This window comes from Chroicocephalus ridibundus, chromosome 3 (assembly GCF_963924245.1).
Source record: "Chroicocephalus ridibundus chromosome 3, bChrRid1.1, whole genome shotgun sequence".
Lineage (NCBI taxonomy): Eukaryota > Metazoa > Chordata > Aves > Charadriiformes > Laridae > Chroicocephalus > Chroicocephalus ridibundus.
The window spans coordinates 71725703-71753089 of NC_086286.1; the positions used below are offsets into that span (position 1 = coordinate 71725703).

Here is a 27387-nt window from a genome sequence, read left to right on the forward strand (position 1 = left end):
AAGTCCTCTTTTCAGTCAATCATACTGTGGATCAGAATTTGTAGCCACAATTCCCCAAATGTGTTAATACTTCTCTTTATGCCTAAGTAGTCCTGCTGAATTCAGTGTTCTACTGATATGTGAGAAGTTAAAACATGCATATAGGGGTATGTAGGACTGGTTCCTTAGTTGTCTGAATACCTTTGTTCACTTCAGCAAGCTTCTCATGGCTCCACACAGCTGCCTATTCATAGAAAATCAAAGGATAGTTCAACTACTTTAATGAATGAGTGAAATGAAAAACTTCTAATTAGATCTTGTGTTAGCATCAACATTAACCTTTTTTTTACCCTTAACATTCTTATTACCTTTTCACAATATTTGCAATACTTTAACTAAAGAACGTACAAAGTAATGAAATCATGATACTCTGTACTCATTTTTGCTTTCGAAAGGATCTTTAAACTTCTGAAGAAAAAATTAGCACTGAATATTCAGTTATACCTTGCATTATGTGGGCTGCAATTTTTATTAGAATCAAATTGAGGTCATATATAATTTAGTTATAGCAAAACTCTCCTCATTTGCTAAAAACCGAGGCAAATTTTTGGACAAGTGTTTATTGCGGAAGGACACATAGAATTACATAAATGGCAAAAGAAAACTTACAATTGGAGAAGCATTTTAAAATAAGTAGCTAGCTAAAATGCAGCTATTTATTGTTTAAGATACAGTTTATTCCCTGGATTAGTGAAAGAAAAGAAAAGAATTTCAACTACAACTGTTATCTGTTATGTATATTAAAAGCTTTCCATTTTCACTGGTGACAACCACAGCATGCACACAACTATTGACTAGAAGCCTTTCATGAGGAATGGATTAATAGCATTTCTCCCTCTGGTAGATATAAATATTTAATCTATAGCTCAGGAAAACTTCAAATAGTTAAACTGTTAACAATATCATTCTCCATTCTCCTACCATGCTACTCCTCACAGAAGTTTTACAGCAGGAAAGCCTTACAAGGGTGGAAATCAGTTTTCACTGCAGTATAGCACATTCATTATTTTAAATGAGATGGGAAGCATCAAATGTTATAGTTACCTAATCTAAGACCTCACTGAAAAAAAAACAAAACCCAAAAGAGCAAAAAATCCCCCACAGAATACTTAACAAAGTGCCCAGAAAAAACTTTCCCATTACACAAAATGAGATTTGACATTTCAGATTTGTTTTCAAAGTGTATTGGAGAAAAAAACAAAATACAACACTTAAAAAGTTAACAACTAAACAGAAGTTGTTGAGAACAGACAATGGCCTTATAATACGGCACCAGAACAGGATGGGTAGGAGCACTTCCGAGCCTACAGAATTTTAAAACTTATTCTCTCACATATCAGATAAGCAGTCACTGATGTATTGAGTTATTCTACTTTCACCTACCACCCTCGCTACATAGCAACACTTGAAAAATCTGGTAGAAATAAATTAATTGTCAAAACAAATATATTTCCATGTCAAATTTAAATTGTAATAAAATTAGGCTTCTAGCAATAGCAATAAAACAGTTGAAAAATGCTAGTGTATATGAGCTACTTTGGTTTTATCATGAAGTAAACTCATGGTTGACTTCGTAAAGCCAACCACAGCTTGAAGCATTCGTATCTCTACTTGGATTTCACAAAGAGGCTAATATAAGCAAATGCTAATCACTGAAATTAATAAATGACAGTTTCTCTGAAAATTTACATTGCTGGTTGTGAAAGGAAATTGCCAAATTCATCAGGCCAAACCTGGATAGTTGCTAAATATGAAAGTTGATATAGGACACCTGAGTTAATGTTGTGCAAGCACAGAAACATACTGAAATATTTTGTCATTCAAATAATGGGAAAATACTTAGGTACTATTAGGCAACTCATTCAAAAACAGTGTCAGTCCAACATACTGTTCTTTAATGTACTCTTAACTCCCTAGGAGTCTGTGACTGGAGCACTCCAGATCACTTGTCACTAAGCCAATATTTTGCAGCTCTTCTCATCAGCATAGTTTTAATGGTCTGAGGAATATGTATATATTAAACTTAGGGAGTCTAGTGGTTTTTCTGGAATATATATAAGACTATATTCAGATGTGGAACTGGAATCAGTCAAGTTCACCACCGTATCTAAACAAGGCTCAAAGCAAATTAGCAGGGAATAACCTAGCCTTAGGAAGCGGTAATTATTCCAAGGAGACAGCCAAGCTAAAACAAAAATAAATAAAAACAAAATTCGCTATCCTTTTTTTTTTTTTTTTGTAGTAATAGGAATAAAAATATGAATTTTGAAAATATAGAAGAAAATAGAGAAGATGGGGAAAGACGTTGAAAAATTGCTTTCCTTTATGCCAGGGACTTGTTTTGCGTCACAGATCCAGAAAGACAGACAGAGATATAAAGGCTGATAAGAGGATTAAAAAGAACTTAGAAAAACTGAAAAGACACAAAAAGCTCCCAGAGAGTTGGACCTTGGGGGGACAGTTTTTACAGACAGGTTAACTAGAGCATGAGACCACAGGCAGCAGAACTCTGCAGACTCCATTTTTCAGAAGGGCACATGAGTAGACAATTTGCACCACAGCTAAGCCCAGGAGCCCAGAGATGGCAGAATATCTAATTATCAACCAGACACAGCATATGTTAAGGAATACAAGTTCTAATATAGGGACCTAAGTTATATAAACGGCGAGGAAAGCGCATTCACCAAGGTTTGTAACTACTTAACAATAGCTAATGAAGGTTTTCTATAAAGAAGAAAGGCCAAGAATAATACAGTGTGATTAAGTCCATATTCTCTTTTGTTTGCTTTGAAGACAAGAAAATTTTACTCTAACATTTCAGTAAGTCTCCCTTTCTTTTAGGAACGGTACCTATTTTGAAATGATGTGGCACAAGTTTGGATAGACTTCCTACAGAGAAAGAAATAACTGCTGATAGCACTAAACAATTTCAGAAAATATTCATATACTTTACAGAAAATAATATATACAACTTGCTGAGCTTGTAATTCTTCATCTCTACCAAGATTCTTTTAATTTGCTCTTTATGATTTTATTCTTTTCTGTCCTTCTTGATAAGGTACTGCTTAAATGTAAAATCTGTTGCAAAATCAATGTTAGCCCTTACCAATATTTTTACCATTTTTATTTGCCTACAGTGTAAGTATCTTACATGACTTTAGCTTCTTTTTCTGAAAGATTATTCGAATACTTTTTAAGAACTTATGAACTGTTCACTGATCCCACAACCATTTTTCAGTTGGTTAGTTTGTGATTTGCATTACTGCAACATTTTACCTATACCTTTTTATAGATGATAAAATCAGGTATGGAATAGCCATCTCTTTCTATCCAGATGAAGAGGGAATAGTGGAAAAACCCATTCTATTGAGTATTTTAAACAATTGATCTCTTTGACGAGAGCCATAGGCACTCAGTGTAAACAAATTAAGCAGGATAAGAACGACTTTTTAAAACACATAGGTAAATATTTTTCCAATGGGTAATTTTTGAAAACGAATAATTTTGAAGACCGCACATTTCTAGTGTTTCACACTACCCTTGTCAGGTTGGTCCACTTATCTATACAAGTTCATTCAACAGTTCAGAGAACTGAAATAATATCCTGTCCATATGACATTTTTACAATGCATACTAGTGCAACTGCAAATTGTCAGAAACATCCGGGTTCTCCTTGAGTAACTCCACAGCAAGTTTGTATTGTTTTTAAGCATGCTTCTTGCCTGAACGCCTATGTGCTTCACAAAAGGATTTTTCTTCTTTTGAAAGGTGAGATTCTGGGTACCCTTGTCTGAGTGTACAGAGCAGCAACTGGACTGCCAGGAGGCCTACGCAGCCTCTGAGCAATGGCCAGGAGAACGTGGATACCTGGCACCAGCAGAGTATGGGTGTTAGTGCCAGCTGGAGCTCAGGATTACTCTGGTGACACACAGAGAAAAATCCAACTTCTCTGAAGACAATAAAAAAATTCTCATTGATTTCAATGTTGCCAGCTCGCACTTGGCACCTCTGTTTCCCAGATGGCAGAAAGAGACAAACACAACTGTCCCATCTTCTCTCCCACCAGTGGAATGAGGACTAGTCTTATGGGGATGGCAACATTGTATTTAAAATCTCTAGTCATTGTCATGCATGAACATACGCAATACTACCCTGATTTAGTCAGATCTCTGTAGTTCCTACAGACTCTCAGTGATATGGTTTGTACAGGAATCTCCTGCTATGCAGACACATCTTTTAAAGTGCAATGGAGCCCAAATAACAGCATGTATTAAGACTTCTTTAGCTCATTTCGTGACTATTTTGCTAGTTTTCATGTCATCTAACATACAGACTTTATGTTCAACTCCAAAAAAGATGTCAGTGGCTGTGCATTAGACATTGCAGTCATATTATTTAACTTACTATAACCTCCAGCTTACATTAATTATTACTTTTCACACCAGGCTTAAGACACAAAAAATAAAAATATGCATTTCATGTTCATATATTGACAATTTTTCTTAATCAGTAGAGTGCCTACTGCATTTTTATGGGTAAATTCTCTGGAGTGGAATTGTTTATATACAGTTGTATATACATATACATGCCTTTTCTTAGGTCAGCCCTTTTGAGGCTTTTTAGTCAACATGTGGATTCTTTTTTTTATCCTGTGACTTTCTGTAAGTTCAGAATGGACTGGATTTTGTTTCCATTTTGCATCTTGTTTGTAATTATACATTTTTGCACTTTGATTAGGGATTGCACCTACTAAACTAAAATATTGATTCCTGAATTTCTGTGGTAAATGTAACTCCTGTGCAGTACCTTGAATAAACCTAAATATCAATTTTAGGGCTCTAAAAAAATATATGCAGTTTTGTTTATTTGTGGTCTTATCTGTATCTGAGCTGAAATGTAAACTGTTGACCAATGCCCATTTTCAGACTTTTTGTGGCCATAAATTAAACTGTATATCTTTTAGAATCGGTTACGCTAAAATTCAGTTATTGAATGGTAAAAAGTCGGTGTCAATTTGAGTGTCATCTCAAAGAGACTTCTGACACAGAAAGAGCAACGTATCTTAGAAACAGACATGTATCACAAAAGGCTGCTTATTCGCATTGTGTCTACACTTATGTGAATTTAACAATAACATCTTTATGAGGGCAAAGCACTGTCAATCAATTTAAGACATGCAGGCAAAACCACTAATATTGCTAGTAATTAAAATTAGTACATGGGTAAGTCTCTCAAGACAGAAATCGAATCTAATTTTTTTACAGAATACAGCACATCAAGACAAAATCCAAAATTGGCTTAACTAGTACAGTAAGTGAAAGACTAGTACAGTAAGAACCCAGAAGCTTTGTACCCTTCATATCACAAAAAAATGTCACCAACACCAGTGCGCTATCAAAAGTATTTCTCATTCCAAATCCAAAACATAGCACCACACCAGTTACTTGTAAAAAAGTTAACTCATTAAATTTCAAACAGGAGCTTGTTCTTCAGGCAGATGCATAATTAAGGTGAAATATGCAGAGTGCCCAGTGCCACAGGCTATGAGTAACTTTTTTGGTTTTATACATGATAGAAAAGTTTTGAAGAAGATTACTTTAGATCTAGACTAGAAATGCCAAACTGCTTAACAGCAAACTGTTAAAATAAATGATGCCACCTTAAAATGAATGATTTTATTTTCATATTTATCACTGATTCATAACATTTAATACAGGAAACATGGCTGAAACAATTGTGCTTGTTTATGCATTAGTTACAGAATGCTGTCCTTTAGGAAAAAATTTTATCCAAGGACCAATACCTAGGCTATTCCCAAAGCTGGTGATTTAACTCACTTGGAAACCTCTGTATCTATTTCTAATAAGTGCTGCATTTTTTCTGGTTGGACAGTCAACCCACCACAGCTAAATGTAATTTTTTTTGACCCATAAAGAAAAGCAAACAAAACACGCATTGGTCTCAGAGCAGAAGCACCACAGAATCTTTAAGTGGTTTATTGGCTGAATAAAGCAGCATGAAAACCAAAATTGTTATGTCTGCACTCACCCAAAATTGATACTGAAATCAACGAAAACAGCTGTAGAGCTTCACAAAATAAATAAATAAATCTAAGGAACAGTATGATTGGAAACAGCAAGGAAACTGCAGATAGGAAACAAACCGAGCAGCAGCACCATTGGTAGCTCAGACCGGTATAGAGGGAATCATAGTGTTTACTTGTGAAACTACAATGTTGCTGTACTAGACTTGTTTAGAAGTAAAATCTATATTGATACACAAAATTCCGTCCTTACAGGCATTTATAATTCAAATCATATCTGCTGAGATCACAGCACATAAACCACTTATTAATTATGATCTTTATTATTTTAAATGTATTTATTATTTATACTTAAGTTTATCCAACATGAATGTATGGGGGATTAACATCTATGCCCAAATATACACAATGACCCATAAAAAACCCCCTGCAAATAAATAGTGCCTTTGACAGCTAAATTATAGAAACAGGGAGCAATGGAACTTTTAGAACATGTTTAATAGTGCATTTTATAGCTCTACTTATCGTTTATCTTGCCTTTCAGTGCCATTCAGAAAATGTATCTTCACTGGTAGTGGGACTTACAGCAACAGGTAAAGTTTGAAAAAAAGGAAGTGTGTCCTTTTTCATGCAGAGCTTCAGGAGTTGAAAATCATAACGAAAACATCAAAAATTGAAAAAGATAAGTACAGACGGAAAGTAAGAAACATCTCTGAAGGAGAACTCTAACAAGGAGATTTACAGAAAGATTTTTATGTACGTTCTTGTTTGGAAGGCAAAAAAAGTCACATTTGGAATATGACTAAAGAAAATCATCTTCTCTCAAAATTGGAAATGGTGATTTGTAAATGCATGGGATAGTATAGCTCTGTGTGATTCTCAATGCACCTTTCCTGAAGCACAACATCAGGATGACCACGAAACTCACAAAAAAAGAGAACCAGTCACATTGCCTAGAAAACACTTCTGGAAGAAAAGATAAGGATGGACTTCAGGTACTGGCAGGTCATGCTGTGTAGAGATATAAAACAACTATGACTATGAATGCCCAAGACTGCCCAAATGTTAATCAGCTGGCCAAAGCAAGAACTGGATTTCAGTGCAACGTATTGGTAAGTACTGTTGTTCAGATTTCACTTCATTTAAAATGCTTCGTTTTAGCTACATGCTAAATGACATTTTAACTACACGTGTAGAGATAAGTGGCTGAATCAAAATGACGTGAATAGAGGAAGACATACACAGGAGTAGAGAAGGAGCTGGAAGAGAAAGAGGAGCGGCAGCAGAGCTGTTGTTATGCGACTGTATTCCAGAACAAGCTCTGAACCTGCAGCCTGTTGCGAGGAGAGGCAGCAGAGCAGAGCAATGTGAGACTCGGATAGGTAGTTTGGACCAGAGGCGATGTTTCCTGTTCTCTTCTAATGCTTATCTCATTGTGGTATAATCTGTTAATTAAAACATATTAATCTCTTCCTGGAAGGAGTGGAACTACGGGTCCCAGCCGCCTTCGTAACAGCCGCTGACTGACAAAAGAGTTATCACAAAGACAGCTTGAGGCATCAGCAGACTTTTCCCTTGGTGAGAGAGATACTGTCCAAAGACTGTTCTATGATTCTTTTTTCTTGGAGAAGCATTCCACACTGTTAAGTACCTGCGGTCCCGGTCTTTATTCCTAGATTTTACAGAGAGTTGGTAGTTTGCAGGATGCAGTGGATAAAGCACTGGCTTGTAACTTGAGAAAAATGGATTCACATGTTCATCTGTCACAGCCTTTCCTCTGGTACTGAGAAAATGTCTCAGTCTTTTAGTGTTCCCACTTTGTAAAGCAGTGAGGGAAGTACTTCCCTACTTCAGTAGTGTGACACAAGGACAGAGACATTAAAAGCTCTGAGGTGGACAGATACTCCATGAATGTATGCCATAAACACGTACAAGATAAAAAGACGGAGCTATAACCTCTTAGATAAGCGAATGTCAGCAGTAATTAATATATGTTAGCCAGAAAAAATACTAAATAAACAATGTGGAAATCCATAGTAACATCTATAGAAGGAACTGTAGGAAATACAAAGAAATCTATTTACACTAGATAAAGAGAAATATTTGGCACTGAACTACAGAGGTCATCTCAAAGCAGTGGAAACATTACCTTAGCCTTGCTTGGTTTTTAATTATCTCTAGCTGGCCAGAGCTATTGGGTATTTGAAAGAATTTTAATGTTTTCAACTGCAGTTTAGGTAGCGGTAGCAAAATCCATGGATTTTCTCTCTAATCTCTTCCTTTGAGTATATGTTAAAGACATCATCAGCTAAGTCATTGATTCTCCATGCTTTTTAGAGTATTTCAAACTACAAAGTGCCAATTAGACATTATTTTAACAGAAAGGTTGCTTGTTCTTAAAAAAAACACAAAACAAAACAAAAACCAAACAAAAACCACAAAAAAACCTGCAAAACAAAACCCACTCATCATTATAGTGACAAACCAGAGGATCTATTCTAAAGAAAGAGAAAACGAAATGTAGAGGAACTTCATGTTTTGGCACCTTTCCAGGGATTTTGTTAGGGAGTGCTCTAGTTTGAATGAAAATAAAATACCATATTCGTTATATGTTACTAGTAGTTCTACACATAAGTGTAACCCTCACTGGAGCCTCCCTGGAAAACCATCTTCTTTTTCTGTGGAATGGATGAGGGAGAGACATTTTGAATGGCTACTTTTTAAATGTGAATACGATTCATTGAAAGAGGATGAAAGCATTAGGGAAGACTGAATGTAGCTTAATTCTACACCAGTTAAACCTGCTATGAAACTAATAATTAAGGATTTAAATTAAAAATATCAGTCAGCTTCATGCACTGAACAGGTTCTGCATAAAATTTCCTGGAAATCCATGCTGTACTTCATTATATGATGCAAATTAAAATCTTTCATCTTCTAATACTCAACATATATATCACTTTAAAAAACAGTATTAGCTAAGTATCTTTAAAAGGATTTGTTATAATGGAAAACTTAAAAAACCTTCTGAAAATTAAAGAAAATCCATCTCAATCTAAAAGAAAACAAAACTTCAAGCAGAACTGCTGTTGAATAAACTCTGTCCTGGAGTCTTGCCCAGGGTGTCTTTCACCATATTTTCTGAAAACATCCCAAATTAATTTTCAAGATTCAGTGGCTCTAAGAACCTAATAGATTTCATGCTCAAATAAGTGAGAAGAGTTTATTGTGTTTTCAAAATGTTTACTATTTAAAAGGCCTCTTGGAGTCTGACAGCTTCTCATTCAACTATGTACAATGAAAATCCAGAGGGCTGGTACACTTTTTCTCTTTAGAACTCTCTTTTCAGGCAGTAGGGGACTGCTGAAAAAGTAATGTCCGATACAAAACTTAGAGGAATCAGATACTTAGAGTCTCTTAACTGGGATCATTTCCTTTTTATGTCTTGTCTACTTCTCTGACCAATAGGGTGGGGTTTTTTTTTTCCATTGCCCTCCCCTAGAGCTGGCCGACTAACTGGGTACTGTGTAAACTTGAAAGAATATTTTACACTTTCTTAAGAAGAAGTTGGGTCAGATTTTCTGAAAACAGAAAATTCCTTTTCATAATTTCCTTTAGATTAATCCTTTTGTACATCAATGCCTCACACCTAAGTATATTCCAGTGAAGAGCGCAGATGAAAGTAGTCAAACTTCACTTAGACAATTTCTATGAAAAAAACCAAACACTTTGTGTTGTCCTTTTTCTAAATATTATGAAAATTTTGAAGTCAAGAGCCAAAAAAGGCAGCAAATGCCACAGAAACTTACTGTAGGCAACCTTATTTCATCTTCTTCCATACAGTCAAGACAGATACACTCTATAATATTAAACTGGAAGTGATTCTCCGACGTATTTGCTGAAGACTTAGCTGAATCTCAAGGGCTGGAGAATTTGGGATCTGTTGAGATCTCTTGCAAGTCATCAAAATATTTCTAAAAGGAGAAGTCAAAATCAAAAGTCCAGTGTAATCGAAGCCTAGACTAGCTTTCTGGACTTATTATCAGGTAAAAAAGCAGACCACCTCTTTTAAACTGATATTTAACACTCCATCGATAAACTAACCAATAAGCGTAAGGAAAGAACGACTTTTTGACCATTGGAATACTTAAGCTTTTTTTTGTTCAAGTTCTGTATGTGTGCAAGGCATCAGAATTAAATTTTAGATTAGTCAAACCCCTACAGCTATGACTCTGACCAGTTAGCTATTCACTAACTTCTACTCCCTTCACATTCCCACCCCTACCATGAAGTAGGCTAGATTCAGTTTCAAAAATAAACTGCTGAGCTTGTTCTCTTAAATATAAATGAAAGCACGTTTAAATCCACAACATACTAAAATCTAATCTTTTAGCACAACAGCAGCAAAAGGACTCTATTAAACAGCATACCTCCCCGTGAACTGAAATCCCTTTCAGCAAATGTTGTTTAAAATCCAAAGGGCAGTCTTCTACTTACATCCCTACTAATTTTTCACAGCATCTGCCAGAAGTGAGCAAAACTCTCCAATAAAATAGCAGTTGGCAAAGTTTACAAAGGTCATTCTTATGGAGGTAGCACCCAGTAGGGAAAGGACAGACTATAAAAAGAATCCCAAACACTACTCTTCTGTGACATCCAAACTGTCATCAGTAATCTTTTATAAGAATTTTTAAGAGAAAAAGTTGAAATAACATGCTCTTGCTCCAGGTACTTCCGAACATGGAGATATTTCAGAAAACACTGATGAGATCTGACCGAGGATTACTGAAAGGGTGACCAGGACCGAGGATCTTTTTAGGAATGTGCGCTTTGACAAACAGCAAGCATCCCTCAACCAAACGATTTAGTATAAATTCTGTAATGAAGAGAATGTTAATGATATCAAATACTTATCATGGAAAGTTCTAAGGAGAATTCATGTTGCTATTCATGGCACAGAAAGCATTTCATGAAAGTGCCCCTATGCAGTAATTAGTATACCATAAAATACCAGTGCTTCATTTAGCATCGATTTATCTGGCATAATGAAAATGAAACCATGAATGAAACCTGGGGTTAATTCAGGGTCGAGGTGGATTGTCCAGCACTGTAATAGTCTTAATTCATGCTATGATTTGGAGTTTTACCGAAGTATCCCAAAAATGGTTCTGCAATACTCATTTTGAAGGTTTACTAGTACTCTTTACAGTTTTCTATTTTTATTCTATACTTTTTTGTTTGTGCTCATATTCTTGGTCATCCACTTTGCTCTTCAAAGGTTTTCCTTACTTCTATACAATCCTATGCTGTATTATAATTTTAGTCATTTTCTTTTTTAATTTACTTCATCAGACACAAACTCTCACAGAGAAGTTTATTTTAGTTAACTGTCTCTACTAAGTCGCCATATGAATGTGCTGTTTCTCCTTTGCTTCGTCTCCTTTTTAATTTGGGAGTCTCTGGGAATCCTAAACTATGATCAAGATTTTATTCCCCAATATTCACCAAGATGAGAATTAGTAATAAATGTTTGCTTCTTGATATTTCCTGAGGCACAGTCACCACTAATATTGTAGTCACTATTACTTGATGATCAAACTCATCTGATTTACTTTCAACTCAAGGCAAACTTTCTATGTGACTAATTTTTAATCAACAGCCCCAAGAATAAATGACTAAGCATAAAGGAACTATTTTGTTTGGCCTGACTGGGCATTCGTTCTATTTAAGTTTGGACAGAAATTTCCACAATGACCACTTTGTGGGATGCTATCATCTTCATTTTGTGTAGTTTGTATTTAATTTAATCTTTTTTATCTTTCTGATTGAAAATATAATGGTAGTGTCCTTATATTACTGTGACTTGAAACTACCGGACGAGTAATTCCACTTATTCTTATCCCAAGGGTAAGAAGTTCTTTATACACATGCACTTCCCAAATAAATTAGCTATTCTGTCCTCCCTGTTTAAGGCACACACTCATTATATAGTGCTTAATTTCTGGAATTCCACTATTTGGGGAAATTACTATTCTGACAACATTCTCTTTTATTGCTTGTCATTGAGACACCTCTCTTTTGTTCTGTTTTAACTTTGCCAGTGGGTATATATACATTTGGATTACCTCTGACTTTTTAGCCATTACTTAAGTTTTTACTGACAAAGATTTTTCTACTAACATGGAAATACAACCTCTGCAGTCACAGGCTTCCTGGTTTTGATCTGGCCTGTAAGTACTGAAATACAAATCAACTTACATCATGATATTTTCAACATGATTGAAACCAATAAATCCTGGAAATTTTCCACTGAGAACATCATGGATAGTGAAAAAATGTTTCATACAAGTACCATTTCCAATTTTAAGTGGATTTACTTCAGTCTTGCTCAGCCAGCTTTCTAGTTCACATTCAGCAAAGATTTTAGTAAATATAGTGACAGAATAACCTAAAAAAATAATAATTCTAATAATTCTGTTCCTGGTATGAGTGATATTTGCAGAAAATAAATTCTGTCTTTTCAGAAACATTTGTGCCAGAAATGCAAGTTTAAGAGGCTAGTCTTCTTCAAAACATAAGTAGATATAGTATCTATTTATTTATATAGCTATTTTGTTCATTAATTTACAATTAAAATTACCAGTAATCTGTGTTGAGTATTAGCAATGTTGTATTCAGTAACTGAATACATTGAAAGAGCATAGATACAGACTACAGAATAAGCATTCACATTCGTTATTATCCATGGCAAACTACTGAATCAAGGAACAAACTGAGGAATATCATTATGTGTGCTTGAACGACATGTTAGCAAACAAAACATCTTGCCAATGGCACATTTTGAAACAGAATCAGTATCCTGATTCACAGTCTCCTGTGATGGCCAACAGACAAAGCTGCTACTAATATGTTCGAGGTCTTTATTTACTTAATTGTACTTATAGCATTATTGGGCATTAGCTCAAAATGATTATGCAGAAGATTACTGCTTATGTCTTCAAATTATCATTTGCTCTGAAAAGTTGTGTAAGTAGTTTTTGTGACTACGTGCGTCCTTCTGTAAATGTCTACATTTTAGTTGCAACACAGTAAATCATCACATAAATGTAATTAAGGTGAACAACTGAATGATTTGTTTCAGAATGGAGACAAAAGTACTTTTTGAGAAACCGCTTTATAGAGAGCAGTCTCAGGTTGGAGTCTGACTTCATAGACTTAAAGAAGTCTTGCAGGCTGCCCTGAATGTACAATGATCATTCCATTTAATTTCATCCTCCTCTTCATTAAATGGCTTTATATACATTTTTTTTCCCAACAGTTATAAAGAAAGCAGAAGTAAAATACATTTTGTAATAACTCCTGTACTGAGCTTGAGTACACATATTTTCTTATTTTAAACAAAACAAGTATCTGGAAAATAAATCGGATTAGGTCAATAAGGTAAATTAATCTCAGAAGAACTCAGTTATTAAAAAATGTTAAGCATAAGAATTTTTTTTTTTTACTATAAATAACTGTTTCATCAGGAAAAAGAACTGAAAACTGGTTCTCTTACAAGATTTAGTAAAACCGTCTCCTGAAATGTTTTTTCGTCAAAAATTCTGGCCAAATCATTAACTACATGGAGCCTGTCTTTAAAATTAAAAAAAAAAGTAGCTCAGCAAGCATGTCTCTAGAAATGCAGATACCCTGCTGTCCTTGGCTTTACAGTTTTCTATGGCATGGTTAATGATGTTTGATAGCATGTACATATGAGAGACGAACTGCTGTACATGGAAGATACTAAATTGCAATATACAACTGAAATATTCCAAAACAGATCCGGTAGACTTAGGGCCAGTTGTCATATAAGGCATTAAGTAGATCCCACTAGGGGTGTTGAAGCCATTGACAATGTCTAGTCTTTAAAAAGACATAGATTAACTCACTTATACTCTCTAGGGCCTAATGGTTTGGCAGACTGATGATGCTGCAAGAAGCTCAGACATAAGGTAATTGCCTCTTTCTCTTTTTTAATATATATCAGCAATTAGGTGTTAAGTAATGTACCGGTAATAATCCATCCTTTCCTCCCAGACTTAATGTGACCAGGTATTACCCTGTACAAGATTCTTTTTGCTCTTAAAGGTTGCAAATTTGCTTTGTGTCAAACTGAGATCCTTGTTCTCTTCTGCTAGTCTGTTGTGGTCTGTACAAGTCCCTGTTATGCTCACTATTATTAGGGGTGTTACTATAATGTTTAAGAGGAGGAAATTCTAGAACAGAATAAATTAATCCTTGGGAAAATGTTAATAACATTGTTGTCCACTGCATAATTTTTCTTCACACACAACCAAAGTCCACTTGAACTGTGCAATGAACAGGTCATTATGAAAAAACAATTTGTACAATCTCCTACTAGCACAGGTCTGAAACAAGGTAATTCCTTCTAGATTAAAATTTTTCTCTCTTATTGGTATTCGATCTTCACTTTATGCTCAAGGCAGGAGAATTTATTCTTCAGTGCAAATGCCTTTACACTTTCTTATCACTCTTGCTTTGTCTATAAGACTGCTCAATAAAACCTACAAAATTGTACAAAAATTCTCTCTTTGTTGGAACTAATTCTAGAAGAAGTAAATATAACAGGTCTAGAAGATACAAATAAGCAGTGGATATTACAGTGGAGTCTACCTCCTAGACATGATTTTCCTCAAATTCTTACACTTCAGTATTCACTTCAAAGTTTTTCTCTATTTGTTCATGTCACTGTCAAGCACCAGTAGACATTCCTTTATTTTCTTCCCACGGCAGTGAAGAAACAAATACTTAATTTTACAGTGCTACCTCTGTAGCACTGTAGCCATAAGGTGGGCTTCACCTGTCAGGTGGATTCCTCTGTCTGGAGAAGAGAATGACATTCAATACAAATGGAACTTCTTGTCCTTCTTATATATTCTGAGAATGCTTTCTAGAAATGTTAAAAGAACAGTAGAATGACATTGACAAGATTTCCCATATGCAGGAACCAGAAAACATCAGTTCGTTCAATAGCATTTCCTTGCTCTTTTTCATCATAGAATCATAATATCACAGAACGGTTTGGCCAGAAGGGACTTTTAAAGATCATCTACTCCAGCCACCCTGTCATGGGCAGGGATATCTTTCACTAGATTAGGATTCTCAAAGACCTTTCCAACCTGACCTTGAACACTTCCAAGGATGGAGCATCCACAACTTCTCTGGCAACCTGTTCCACTGTCTCGCCATCCTCATTGTAAAAATTTTCTTCCTTATGTTCAATCTAACCTACCCTCTTTCAATTTAAACCCATTGCCCCTTGTCCTGTCGCTACAGCCTTTAGTAAAAAGTTTTTCTCCACCTTTCTTACAAGTCCCCTTTAAGTACTGGAAGGACACAATAAGCTCTTCCTGGAACCTTCACATCTCCAGGCTGAACAACCCCAACTCTCTCAGCCCATTTTCACAGGACAAGTGTTCCAGCGCTCCAATTGTTTTTGTGGCCCTCCTCTGGACCTTCTCTAAACAATCCATGTCTGTCTTGTGCTGTGGGCCCCAGAGCTGGACACAGTACTCCGAGTGGGGTCTCAGCAGAGTAGAGTAGGGGGGCAGAATCACCTCCCTTGACCTGCTGGCCACGCTTCTTTTGATGCAACCCATGATATGGTTGGCCTTCTGGGATATGAGCTCACATTGCTGGCTTATGTCCAATTTTTCATCCACCAGTACCCCACGTTCTTCTCAGCAGGGCTGGTCTCAATCCCTTCATCCCCCAGACTGTATTGACTTTGGGGATTGCCCCAACCGAGGTGCAGGACATTGGCCCTTTGAACTTCATGATGTTCACATGGGCCCAGTCCTCAAAGCTGTCAAGGTTCCACTGGATGGCATCCCTTCCCTCCAGCGAATCAACCGTGCCACTCAGCTTGGTGTTGTCGGCAAACTTGCTGAGGTTGCACTCAATCCCATTGTCTATGTTCTTGATGAAGATATTAAATAATACTGGTCCCAGTATGTACCCTTGAGGGATACCACTTGTTATTGGTTGCCACTTGGACATTGAGCCACTGAGTATAGCTCTTTGTATGCAGCCATCCAGCTGCTTCTTATTCATCTAACAGTCCATCTGTCAAACTCATATCTCTCCAATTTAGGGGCCAGAATGCTGTGGGGGACCATACCAAAGGCCTTACGGAAGTCTAGACAGATTACATCCATAGCTCTTCTCTTGTCTACTGATGTAGTTACTCCATTGTAGAATGTCACTAGATTAGTCAGGTGGCTAATTATCCATAGTAGAGTGAGGAATATGCGCTGAGCATATCAGCACAGCTGGAATTCCTCCATAGACCGAACAGGGAGAAACCAAGCCTCCAGGCAGAGCCCTACCCAGGTGAAGAGCATTGCTTCTCTCCAGAACCCTTAGTAATTTGCATTGCTATTACCTCTCAGGCATTTGCATTGATGGAACCTATGATAGCACTGCTAAAAACCACATTTACATCTTAGTCATTATGCTGGCTAACCTTTGTTCCTACTGAAATCCTTATTCTCTGTTTCAACGTTGTGCTGTTAAGCAGTCTTTTATCATTATTGTTTTCACAAAAAATGGCTTAATTATTATCTTTCGAAAAGATATCTTTGAACAGACACTCATTCCCACCCTGAGAACAGATGTTTCACCTCCTGCATCAATTGCTCATTTATTGGTTAATGGCTTAGGTTTACAAGCAAAAATGAATGTGTTCTTACTGAACTTGTATTACAATTAACCACTCTGGTGATATTAAACTTCAATTTCCTGTCCTCGTTGTCCACCACAACTCCTGCATCCCATGTAATCTGAACTATTTTCCAAGGCTTGAAACCATGCAGTCACCTATTCCCCTCACCCACTTCTAAACTTCCCTGTGATTCTTGCAAGTTCAAGGACACTCTCACCTGTGGTGTCCCATCTTTCTAAAACTTATTTCCTCTTCTCCCTAAGCCACTGAATCATTTCTTTAGATCTCACCTTAAAACCTCCCTGTTCTCTTTAACCTATGATTCAAAACCTCTGGAAAACATTTTTGTGATATCCTTTATGAAGCATGCACTGTAAAAAGAAAATTTATCATAGTCTTGTTGAAGCAAGCTATACTTGAGGCACTAAAGTGACTGTGGATTAAGGATCCTATAGGGTCCACTCAAGATAGATTGACCCTTGTAGAGTCTTTTGAAATCTGAGTTTTTACATCCACTCACCTGAAAACCTCATAGCTACACACTTGCAGGTTTATAGGCTGTTGTCTTTCTTCTCACCCTTGAACTCATAACTTTACTCCTGGTGTCAGACAACACCACTGAGATTTGCCTAGTTTCAACAAGGTGCCTACTCTGGGCTCAGCAGAACTGAAGAAAAGGATGCAGTTCCCTTATCTCTAGCTCCAGTGACGAGTACCATTTCCTCTGTCCTGACTTTAGCTACTCTCCAAAAGGAGCATCAGCAGAAATTAAAAAAATCGCAGTGCTCCTCAGTTGGTCCAACTAAATGAAGGATGAAAGTTTCGTCATTGTTTCCTCACCTAAGCAGCCTGTGAGAGATGGCAGATTCAGGTGTCTATTATAAAATCTGAGCAAGACAAACAATTTGACCTTAGATTGGTTCTATCCAATTCACTGAGAGGATCCAGGGGGGCAAACTCACAAAGCCAGATGGGCTACACAGTGAGGGTGAGGGGGAGATCTAAGAAAAGATATGTGTGAAAATTAGTAGGATGGTGTGGCACAAACAGTATCATCCAGAAACTCAAGTGAATGGTACCTATTTATAAGGCTGGTATTCCTCCCCATTCACAATGCACTCATCGTTGTAGCAGGTAATTTTCTGTACTCCTATTGAAAAGCCTATTTAAATCTAGCTTTTTTTGTTTACCTCAGATAAGCATTTTATGCTTATGCTCATTTTTCTTACTTGGAATAGTCTTGAGATGGAACATTTTACTCTTTTTATTTAAATGACACTTGCTTGAATTTTATTTTATTTTTATTTATTTTATTATTTTCAAGCCTTTTTCACTGTTCAAAGCACTAGAAATGGAAGAAGAAAATCCCAGTTCACAGTCACGTGAATCCCAGAGTTGTGACTTGAAGGAAATACTCTAAATATTTAAGGCTTGCATTATATTTTTCCATGTCAATAGCATATGTTTTGGAATATAATCAGTTGTGTGCATGCGTAAAGACATTATGCATGTGGGCACACATTTTCTGCATATAGGAAATCACAGAGACAGAAACACAGACACAAATCTTAATATAATACCCTTAGCATCACGCTACTGCAATATGACTGGCAGCACAGGGGTATAAGCAAAGTATTTCTATCTCCTAAGTGATCACTGGTATATGAAACAACAGTATAAGAAGAAAGAAACTTTGCAGAAGCAGGTACAGATTCAGTGAAGTTACTTTCATTTGACATGAAAATATGGTTGTGTACGGGCAAATCTTTTTGACTGCTCTCTGTCTTTGAAAAGTATACAAGCTTTAACTGAATTAGCAGTCAATTTTGATAGAAATGTTGTTATGCAAATCTATTTCTAACAAAAGGTGTTCTGAACGATGGCTTTCCGATTTGTCATTCTGCTTTTATAGACCTACAAATGGGGAAAAAATGAACATAGCATATGAAATGAGGATTTCATTAATACTGTATTGTAGCAGAGAGTACAGCAATATTGAGTCTGTGTATGAGACGCAGCTGAATAAGGAAAAGAAATGGATTAAAAATATAAAGATCCAAATCCTTACTTTTATTCTGGAGCCCTCAGTCAATAACTATCAAACCCGCATTTCTTACCGTATTCTCATTCTTCATTTTCAACTTGGACTGTAATTTCTAACAGCAATATATGTAACAGGCACTTCAGCAACAATGGTTAATAACAATAATAAGTAACTATAATAAATCATGGATCTGTTGAGGAGGTCCAGCGTATCTAGGAAAGTTATGGCTAGCGTTTATTCTAGCTCTACATCCCTGTAATTCTGAGGATGCTGTAATTCTTTAAACTGACTTTACTTCTTGAAAGTTCATATTGTCATGTAGTTTGTCATCATACTGATTTTCAACTTTTGTAGGTTGTTGCCACTTAACTACTGCAGGTGTCTCAAAAGCATAATAAGTACATACACAATATTACAGAAGAAAGTTAAACCAAGGTAAGATTTCGATTTAATGAATAGAGTTTGGAATACCTTTTTTTTTTTTACATGCACATCAGAATAAGTAAATAAAATTAAATACTTACTCCTGTTATGTAGCGAGGTCTATACTGGATGGTTCCAAATAAGCCAAGTATGACTATAATAATATGTATAAAATTAGCCAGGATGGGTGCCCACTGATAACCAAGGAAGTCAAATATCTGCCTCTCGAGCACAGAAACCTAAGATTAAAAAGCAAAAGCATAAATAGATTAGAACAGACCAGAAAACATCTCTTAGGGCATTTACCCTTCCCATACCCAAGATAATTGCCCTGAATTCAAGAAATACTTCAGTCAGCAGTAACATGAAATGAGTTTGAAATGTTTCACCTTCTTGTTTTAATGAAAGCTGCATTTCTCACTGACAATTTACTGAGTTACATTCAGCTAGCTAAAATATTCACGTGGGCAATTCTACCGAGATACTAAACTGTCCACTAGGATGGTATGTTTGCAGGAGGAGAAACACAAATCATTTTGTTACATATACTAGTAAATGGTATAATGCTCTAGGGTATTGGTGCTGAAAATAAGTGGCAGACTTATGACATCATCTCAGCTACTTTGCTTCCATTCCAAACCCCATTCTTCAGCCTAGTCCTGTATCTTTACTTCCACTGTTTCCCTGCCTGTTGATCTTTTCTCTTCCCTATGTCCCCAGCTATCCTGTCAGAGGGCTTTAACCTGTAACCAAACGCATGCAACTTTTTGACTTGGTTCTACTAATAATGACTTTAGTTTACCTCCTCCCACTGTCACAAACATCAGGTGAAGTATAAGCTGTTACTCAAGACTCTAGATACTTAATTTTAAAAAGTGAATTAAGGGGCAATCTTGGGCTGTTGATGACTGTTTTCAGGCAACACCATTCCAAGTAGATAAATTAAAAAGTAGAATTTCTAACAGTATCAGTAGATCTCATTGCAGAATCCAAATAGTAGGTGTCCTTTAACTAGTGTTCAGACATTATATCAAAACACAGCACTGCACCCCAACCCATAAGCAGAATGGCATGTTTTGATAAAAATAATATTGATATGAATATTAGAAGGCAACATGATGGTGCATTAAATTTAGACAGAAAGGGTAAGGAGTTTCTTAGACACCATTCCAACGATTTCACTAACTGGAATGGTGAATAGATGATTTTCATGAAAATGTGAATAATTAAAATTAAAAAAAAATAAAATAAAAATAAAAACAAAAATGACAACAACAACAATGCCAACACCACACACACAAAAGAAAGAAAGAAAAAGCAGACTGTTTCTTTATAAAGTTTCATTAAATTACAGCTGACTATTTACTCAGTTTATATTACGCTGTGGATTAATTGAATTAAGTGTATCTGCCACACGCTCCATTCATTTAAAGAATAACACCTTTTGAGATCAAATACTAAATGAATAATTAACTACTGTTCACTACTGTTCTTGCATGATATAGCTATGGGAGACTTTTTCAACTTTCACATTGCAGTCCACTGCCACAACAATTTTGAAATTAAGTAGGAAAACTTGCCAGTAAAAAGACAGCCTACACTTACACCAGAATCGCAAATGGAAAAGAGTGTTAATTATATAGTACTTACTGACATATGTTGAACTTTAAGATAGGGTGCATTGGCTTTGTGTGGCAAGGTTTTGGTAGCAGGGGGAAGGGGAGGGCTACAGGGCTGGCTTCTGTGAGAAGCTGCTAGAAGCTTCCCCTGTGTCCAAAAAAGCCAATGCCACCTGGCTCCAAGACAGACCCACCACTGGCCAAGGACGAGCCCATCAGTCATGGTGGTAGCACCTCTGGGATAACATAGTTAAGAAGGGGAAAAAGTGCTGCACAACAGCAACTGCAGATAGAGAGAGAATACGTGAGAGGAACAACTCTGCAGACACCAAGAACAGTGAAGAAAGAGGAGGAGCTGCTCCAGGTGCCAAAGCAGAGATTCCCCTGCCTGCAGCCCATGGAGGTTAACGGTGGAGCAGATATCCACCTGCAGCCTGTAGAGGACCCCACTCAGGAGCAGATGTGTGCCCAAAGGAGGCTATGACCCCATGGGAAGCTTGTGCTGGAGCAGGCTCCTGGCAGGACCTGTGGCCCTGTGGAGAGAGGAGTCCATGCTGGAGCAGGTTTGCTGGCAGGACCTGTGACCCTGTGGGGGACCCACACTGGAGCAGCCTGTTCCTGAAGGGCTGCACCCTGTGGAAGGGACCCAGACTGGAGCAGTTGATGAACAACTGCAGCCTGTGGGAAGGACTCACATTGGAGAAGTTCGTGGAGGACTGTCTCCTGTGGAAGGGACACCATGTTGGAGCAGGGGAAGAGTGTGAGGAGTCCTCCCCTTAAGGGGGAAGGAGCAGCAGACACGTGTGATGAACTGACCCCATTCCCATCCCCCTGCACTGCTCATGGGGAGGAGGTAGAGAATTTGGGAGTAAAGTTAAGCCTGGGAAGAAGGGAGGTATGAGGGGAAGGTGTTTTTAAGATTTAGTTTTTATTTCTCATTACCCTACTCTGATTTGATTGGTAATAAACTAATTTCCCCAAGTCTCTTTTGCCTGTGACAGTAATTGCTGAATGATCTCTCCCTATCCTTATGCTGACCCATGAGCCTTTTTTTATATTTTCTCTCCTGTCCAGCTAAGGAGGAGGAGTGACAGAGCAGCTTTGGTGAGCACCTGGCATCCAGCCATAGGGATTCTCAAAATAAACCTGGGCAAGTTTGTCTCCCATATCATTTTGAATGTGAAAGTTCAGGGTTTCATGACAACCACTGAATTCCTCTCTACAACAAAGATTTCCTTTCACACAATGCATCCACCTTATAGCCAGTCAGAGTATTTTTGTCCTACATCATCCAAGATCTTAATGAACTGATTTGTGCTATCCTACAACTCTCCCTAGCAGCAACATCATAGAGGAGTTCCCAGAAGCCCAAGATGTAATATTCTAATGGTGACAACGTGATGAAGAAAGAAAAAGAAGGCCAAGCTGTATTAGGAACTTCATCAAATCTCAGACTCCCTGTACTTCTAAGTTTATCATTAAGAAATATTTCCTTTACTACTGACACAGTAATTTATATAAAAAAGACCAACACATGACATAAAGCAGTGTTATGTAGGTCTGTGTGAAGTCCATTAGGGGTATCAGCAAAAGATCTGCTACACCTTAAGTGCTGTTAAACAGGTAACAAAGGGAAAATGCTCACTCTGAGCACGCAGCTCTTATTTTCATCAGCTGAACATAGACTAAATGACAATAGCAAAGCAGTAGCAAAAAGAGTCTAGACTGTACAAGCTTCTAGTATAGTAACAGCAGGCATTCAGCAAGCAAAAAACACAAGGGATGATGCAAATCATTCAATCAGTAGGAAATCATACAGTTAAGTATGCCAATTATAGAGAAAAACTGCAACACAGTAGTTAATTATATAAGAAAGTAGAAAACCCAATACTCCTGCTGCAACTTGAGGTTAAAAGGAAACAGCACTATCATGCATCAAATATATTTTGTTTTATTTTTTTTCTTTTGGTGAAAGACACAATAGTTCCACCAAAAGATTTTTATGGGGCTGTGTTGGATAAATGGCTCTTCTATGCGAATCGTCGCTTCCCACGTGCCTATGTACCGCAATTTCTTCAGCACCAAGCATCCACGCCCTCAGATGTTGTGGCCATGTTGAAACTTCAGGGGGGGGCACCTACCCCCAAACATGGCACACAAGGCAGTGAGTAAACATTGGCGGTGCAGAACAAGGAGACAGGTCCGTACCACCTCTGTCCCTATGTATCTACCTCATGTTTGCCATAGGCAGACTTGCTATTAGACTTTCTCCTGTCACTCCAAGGAATCAGTTGTGTGTGGGTACTGCTGGATGTGTGAAATAGGAGCGTTCTGGTCCACTGTGCAGATATAAAATGCTGCAGAAATGCAGCTGCTGTTCCTTAGAAGACCAGACTACCGCAGCAAGGTGCCTTGCAGATTTATCAAATGGAAAATATAGGATAGAACTAGACCTTTATTCCCACTTCCTGAAGGGATGAAGGTGGAGAGAAAATAGAAACAACCCACAAACAAAAACAGAAAAACAATATGGACTTACTACATGCAGTTACTAAAAAAAATTAAAATCTCATTCGGGCTGTGTTTCTAAAAGGGGAAAAGTGAAAAGCAGGACAAAGTACTGACAAAATCTATTAAAAACAGTATTATGTAGCTTCCTCCTCTTCCACAGATGCCAGAATCATAAGGGATTTCCTTACATAGCAAGAGAAAATTTAGACCTGATTTTGAATGATTTTTTTTCCCCTTTACTTTAAAAACTTAAATTTTTTGGTTAACCAACTGCACTTCTTTCTCCAAATCAAATCCACCAGCTTCAAATGTTTAATGATGTTTCAAGGATATTACAGAGAACAAAGAAAAGGTGCGATAAAGAAATAATAATCTTTAAACTCTAGGAATAGATAAGGAATTGTCCATTTTCCTTCTTCTTCTGGAAAAAAACAGTTTAAAATGAGAACAGGCATGAGGAAAAATGGATCCTTTGGGTGAAAATGTACACTATGGTAAGAAAAGAAAAATAAGTTCTAATCCAACTACATTTTAATAATTCAGTAAACCCAAAATGTAGGGTTATGGAGAGTCAGTTTGTAATGTTAGAAAATGAACATCCACCACGTTGTCTTCTAAGGCTTTCAAAGAAATAAAATATCATAGACAGATTATCTTATGTAATCACTGATAAAATTATAGAAGAGTTAAGTGTAATTACAGTGAACCATTTTTACTAATACATTATTTTTTTCCAGACTTCTGCTAACTGTTTTAAAAATAAATACAAAATAAAATCAGCCTGTATACTGTCAAGTTGGAATAGCTCAAGCTATTTCCAGATTCTTGTCAGAGGCTAGTTGTTAATAGGTTAACAGTGTTACTGACCTTGAGGGATCTAAGAATTGAATTTCCAGAGGATAAAGAAAACCATTTTGAGATGATTTTTAAAGTATATGATTGGACTAAAATTTCAGACAGGAACCACAAAGGAGAAACCAGTCAAAAGATGATTTATAACACAAACTCCAAAATGGAAAATGACAAAGTGCCTTTCCTCAGCAAGCTCCTTGAGAAGAAACTCAACCACGACTACTTCACAATAATACAGAATCAAAACTTTGCATTGCTATAAATTAAAGCGCACACAGGCACAAGCTGGTATGTACGGCCCCCGCCAGCCATGGCCCTTGGACAGCACACCCAGCACAGAGGAACCCAGTACGCTGGGGCCTGGGACAGTATCAGACTCAACGGATGGACTCATCAGCTGAGTCATGGTAACAGGCTCTCAGCTCACTCCAAAGGAAGAAGAGAGTATTAGCTTAAATCACAGTGAAGGAGAATTAAGCAGCCGTGGTTTATATCATGACTGGTGCAGGCTAAGAATGAGCTACAGAAATTAAGCTCTAATCAGTAACTCATTAAGTCCCTTCAGCTCAATTGTGTGGCATCAGATGCCCACAGCTTCTAATCATTTGCTTGTGTTTTTAAGTTAGACATACAGTTTTTTAACGACTTTCAGTTCTTGGTTCTATGGCATAGAAAGTTAAAAAGACCCCAATGAATGTAAGTATTTTGGACCTGTGGCTTATGAAAGAATTCTAATGCTAAATCCTACCTGCATCATGTACAACATCCTCAGCTAACCCTTCCCCAGAACTTCCATCATTTTGAGGCAGAATGCATACATTTGTCCCATTCCTTAGAGAGGTTCATTTAATTTTTCATCGAAATTTCAGATAGTATCCTGAGATAGAGGGCCCAGTTACCCAATGAATTCTCCACAGTTAGCCAGCAGAAAACCAGAATATTTTGAAAGTCAAATCCATACAAAATACACCTATACATCTGCAAGTGTATATGTGCATATGAGTCAAGTCCTTTACCGCAAGACAGCAGGGAAAGAAAAAAGATCTGAATTTTTCTGTAAGAAGAAAGAGAAAAATAAAATTAAGTTCTGTGAAGAGCTGTCGACACAACGGTGTTCTCAGCACATCTAATAAAAACCATCACAAGCACAGGTAATTCAAGTTAAAATCAAGAAGGAATTAGTTTCCACTTGTCCATTGGTTCCTTAAAGGAATCACGTATATACTAAGCCCCTGTCCTTAATCCGCTTGATGCTGCTGAGAGAAGGAATAGGCCTTCACCACACTTGATAAGAAGGTAATCATAGTTTTTAAAAATCCTGTGTAAGACCACATCCCTGCATCGTATTGTCTACAAGTGGATTTCTGCTGTGACTTGCTGAGGACAACAGGGCTCTCCATGGGTACAGAGTGTATTCTAAGTCTCAGCTGCTGCCTTCTCTAACTGAACACAGTAATAATAAAAACCCGGTAAATACAAGCTTTCTACAGTAGGTTTTCTGTTATGTAATAATGAGAAGCAGAACCGTTATCTAAATAACACTTCAGTTATTATTACTTATGACATGAAAATAAGAAAGATTCTAGCTAAAGCTGAGCTGGTAAAGCTGACGGTTTAAATAAAAATGATTTACTGTGCACTGAACATATCTTCAGGGTATTATATTCACAATTTATAAATATTTAGACTTCACCATACTTAAATAGAGACCCAGCGACTCAAACAATAACAAAATCAAAACCCTGTCTTCCAAGTACTTCCCTGAAAGAATCGCCTCCTGTGTGGGCGGGCAGAAAAAAAAAGAGGAAATTGATGGCAAAATGCTTGATCAACAAGTTCTATTCTTGCAAAATACTTTCTCTGCAAAAGTCATGAAATACCAATATCCATGCAAGAGATAAATGACGGGGGGGGGGGAAGGGGAAGTCCCTAATTTTACACTCAATGATTTGGTATTTTTAATACTGCTTCCTCAAATTATTTTAAAAATAACCTTATAGGAACCAGATTCCTAGAATTACAATAAAAGCCTAATTAAATAAGTGTTGCACTTAAGGTGTGTTAAATTTTGAAACCTGGAGCAAATACTTGAATTCATGGCAATATTTTATAGAGCTGCACAGAGCTATAGAGATAATTGTGTCTCAGATGTCTATAGTTTTGGTTTTGTTTTTTTACCATACAAGACCAAATTCACCTTTGTTAATAACTTAAAACAAAAATTCAGAATTTGTGAGGTATAGTAGATTCCAATACTGTTGAAACCAGAAGAGTATTCCAGTGTATCCATTTGTCTTCAGAGCAAAGTTTTAAATACAGCTGCACACTTGATCCCAATGACTAGCTTAAATGGGTCGGGGTCTTATGTTCATGCTGCAATTTAGATCACAAATCTTAACATCATGTTACAGCAAATTTTGTGTGTGTGTGCATGTGCGTATGTTTTAAGACTAGAGAGTTACTTATTTCTGGCTGGCCAACAGCAACAAGATTTAGATTTGTATCAGAACCACATCCTGGTTCTGAAAGAAACTGAAAGAAAGAAAAAACTTTCTGAAAGAAAAAAAGGCCTGAAAGAAAATTTGAAAAATCTCTCATGTACGCTGTTCTACCCATGAGGCTAAATATCATTGTTAGTATTTCAGCCCCAGGATTTTAGTGGCTTAGAGGTGCTAAGAGTTTTAATCCCTATAAAGTAATTTATTTCCTGTTCATGATCATTTGTAATAAGAATTTGTGCCTTATTTTAATAAGACGTATTTGCACTCCACCAAAACCAGGAAGATAAGGACTGAATGTGCACAAAAGTAGTTCAGACTCAAACTAATAAATTGTGTCAAGTTATGAGGTTCATGTTTACCTTAAAGCCAAGATAATGTTGTAACAGGCTAGCTGTGACTGTGGCCAAGGGAAGGACCACGATAGATGGCTTAGTGACCACTGGAAAGAACAGGTTTAAACACTGCCAACGTGCTCAACCCCATCTTCTCCTGCTCTGCCACTGACAATGGGAAGACCAAGACTGATCTCTCAGGGGTTCCCTTCCACCTCTCTGCTCTAGCCCTGTTCCTCTCTCTCCTTTGCTCCCTTCTTCTAGCAAGAGCATCAAAGCCCTGGCTCCCACACCTTATCT

General features: G+C 37.1%; 1 protein-coding gene across 2 annotated transcripts in view; it reads right to left on the bottom strand.

Moving 5' to 3' along the window:
- Positions 1–27387, bottom strand: part of NKAIN2 (sodium/potassium transporting ATPase interacting 2) — a 571249-nt gene that overhangs the window by 294355 nt on the left and 249507 nt on the right. For both annotated transcript variants that reach the window (XM_063329688.1, XM_063329685.1), the window contains exon 2: positions 19374–19511. In XM_063329688.1, the coding sequence (XP_063185758.1) occupies positions 19374–19511 (138 nt within the window). The remainder of the gene's footprint in view (positions 1–19373; positions 19512–27387) is intronic.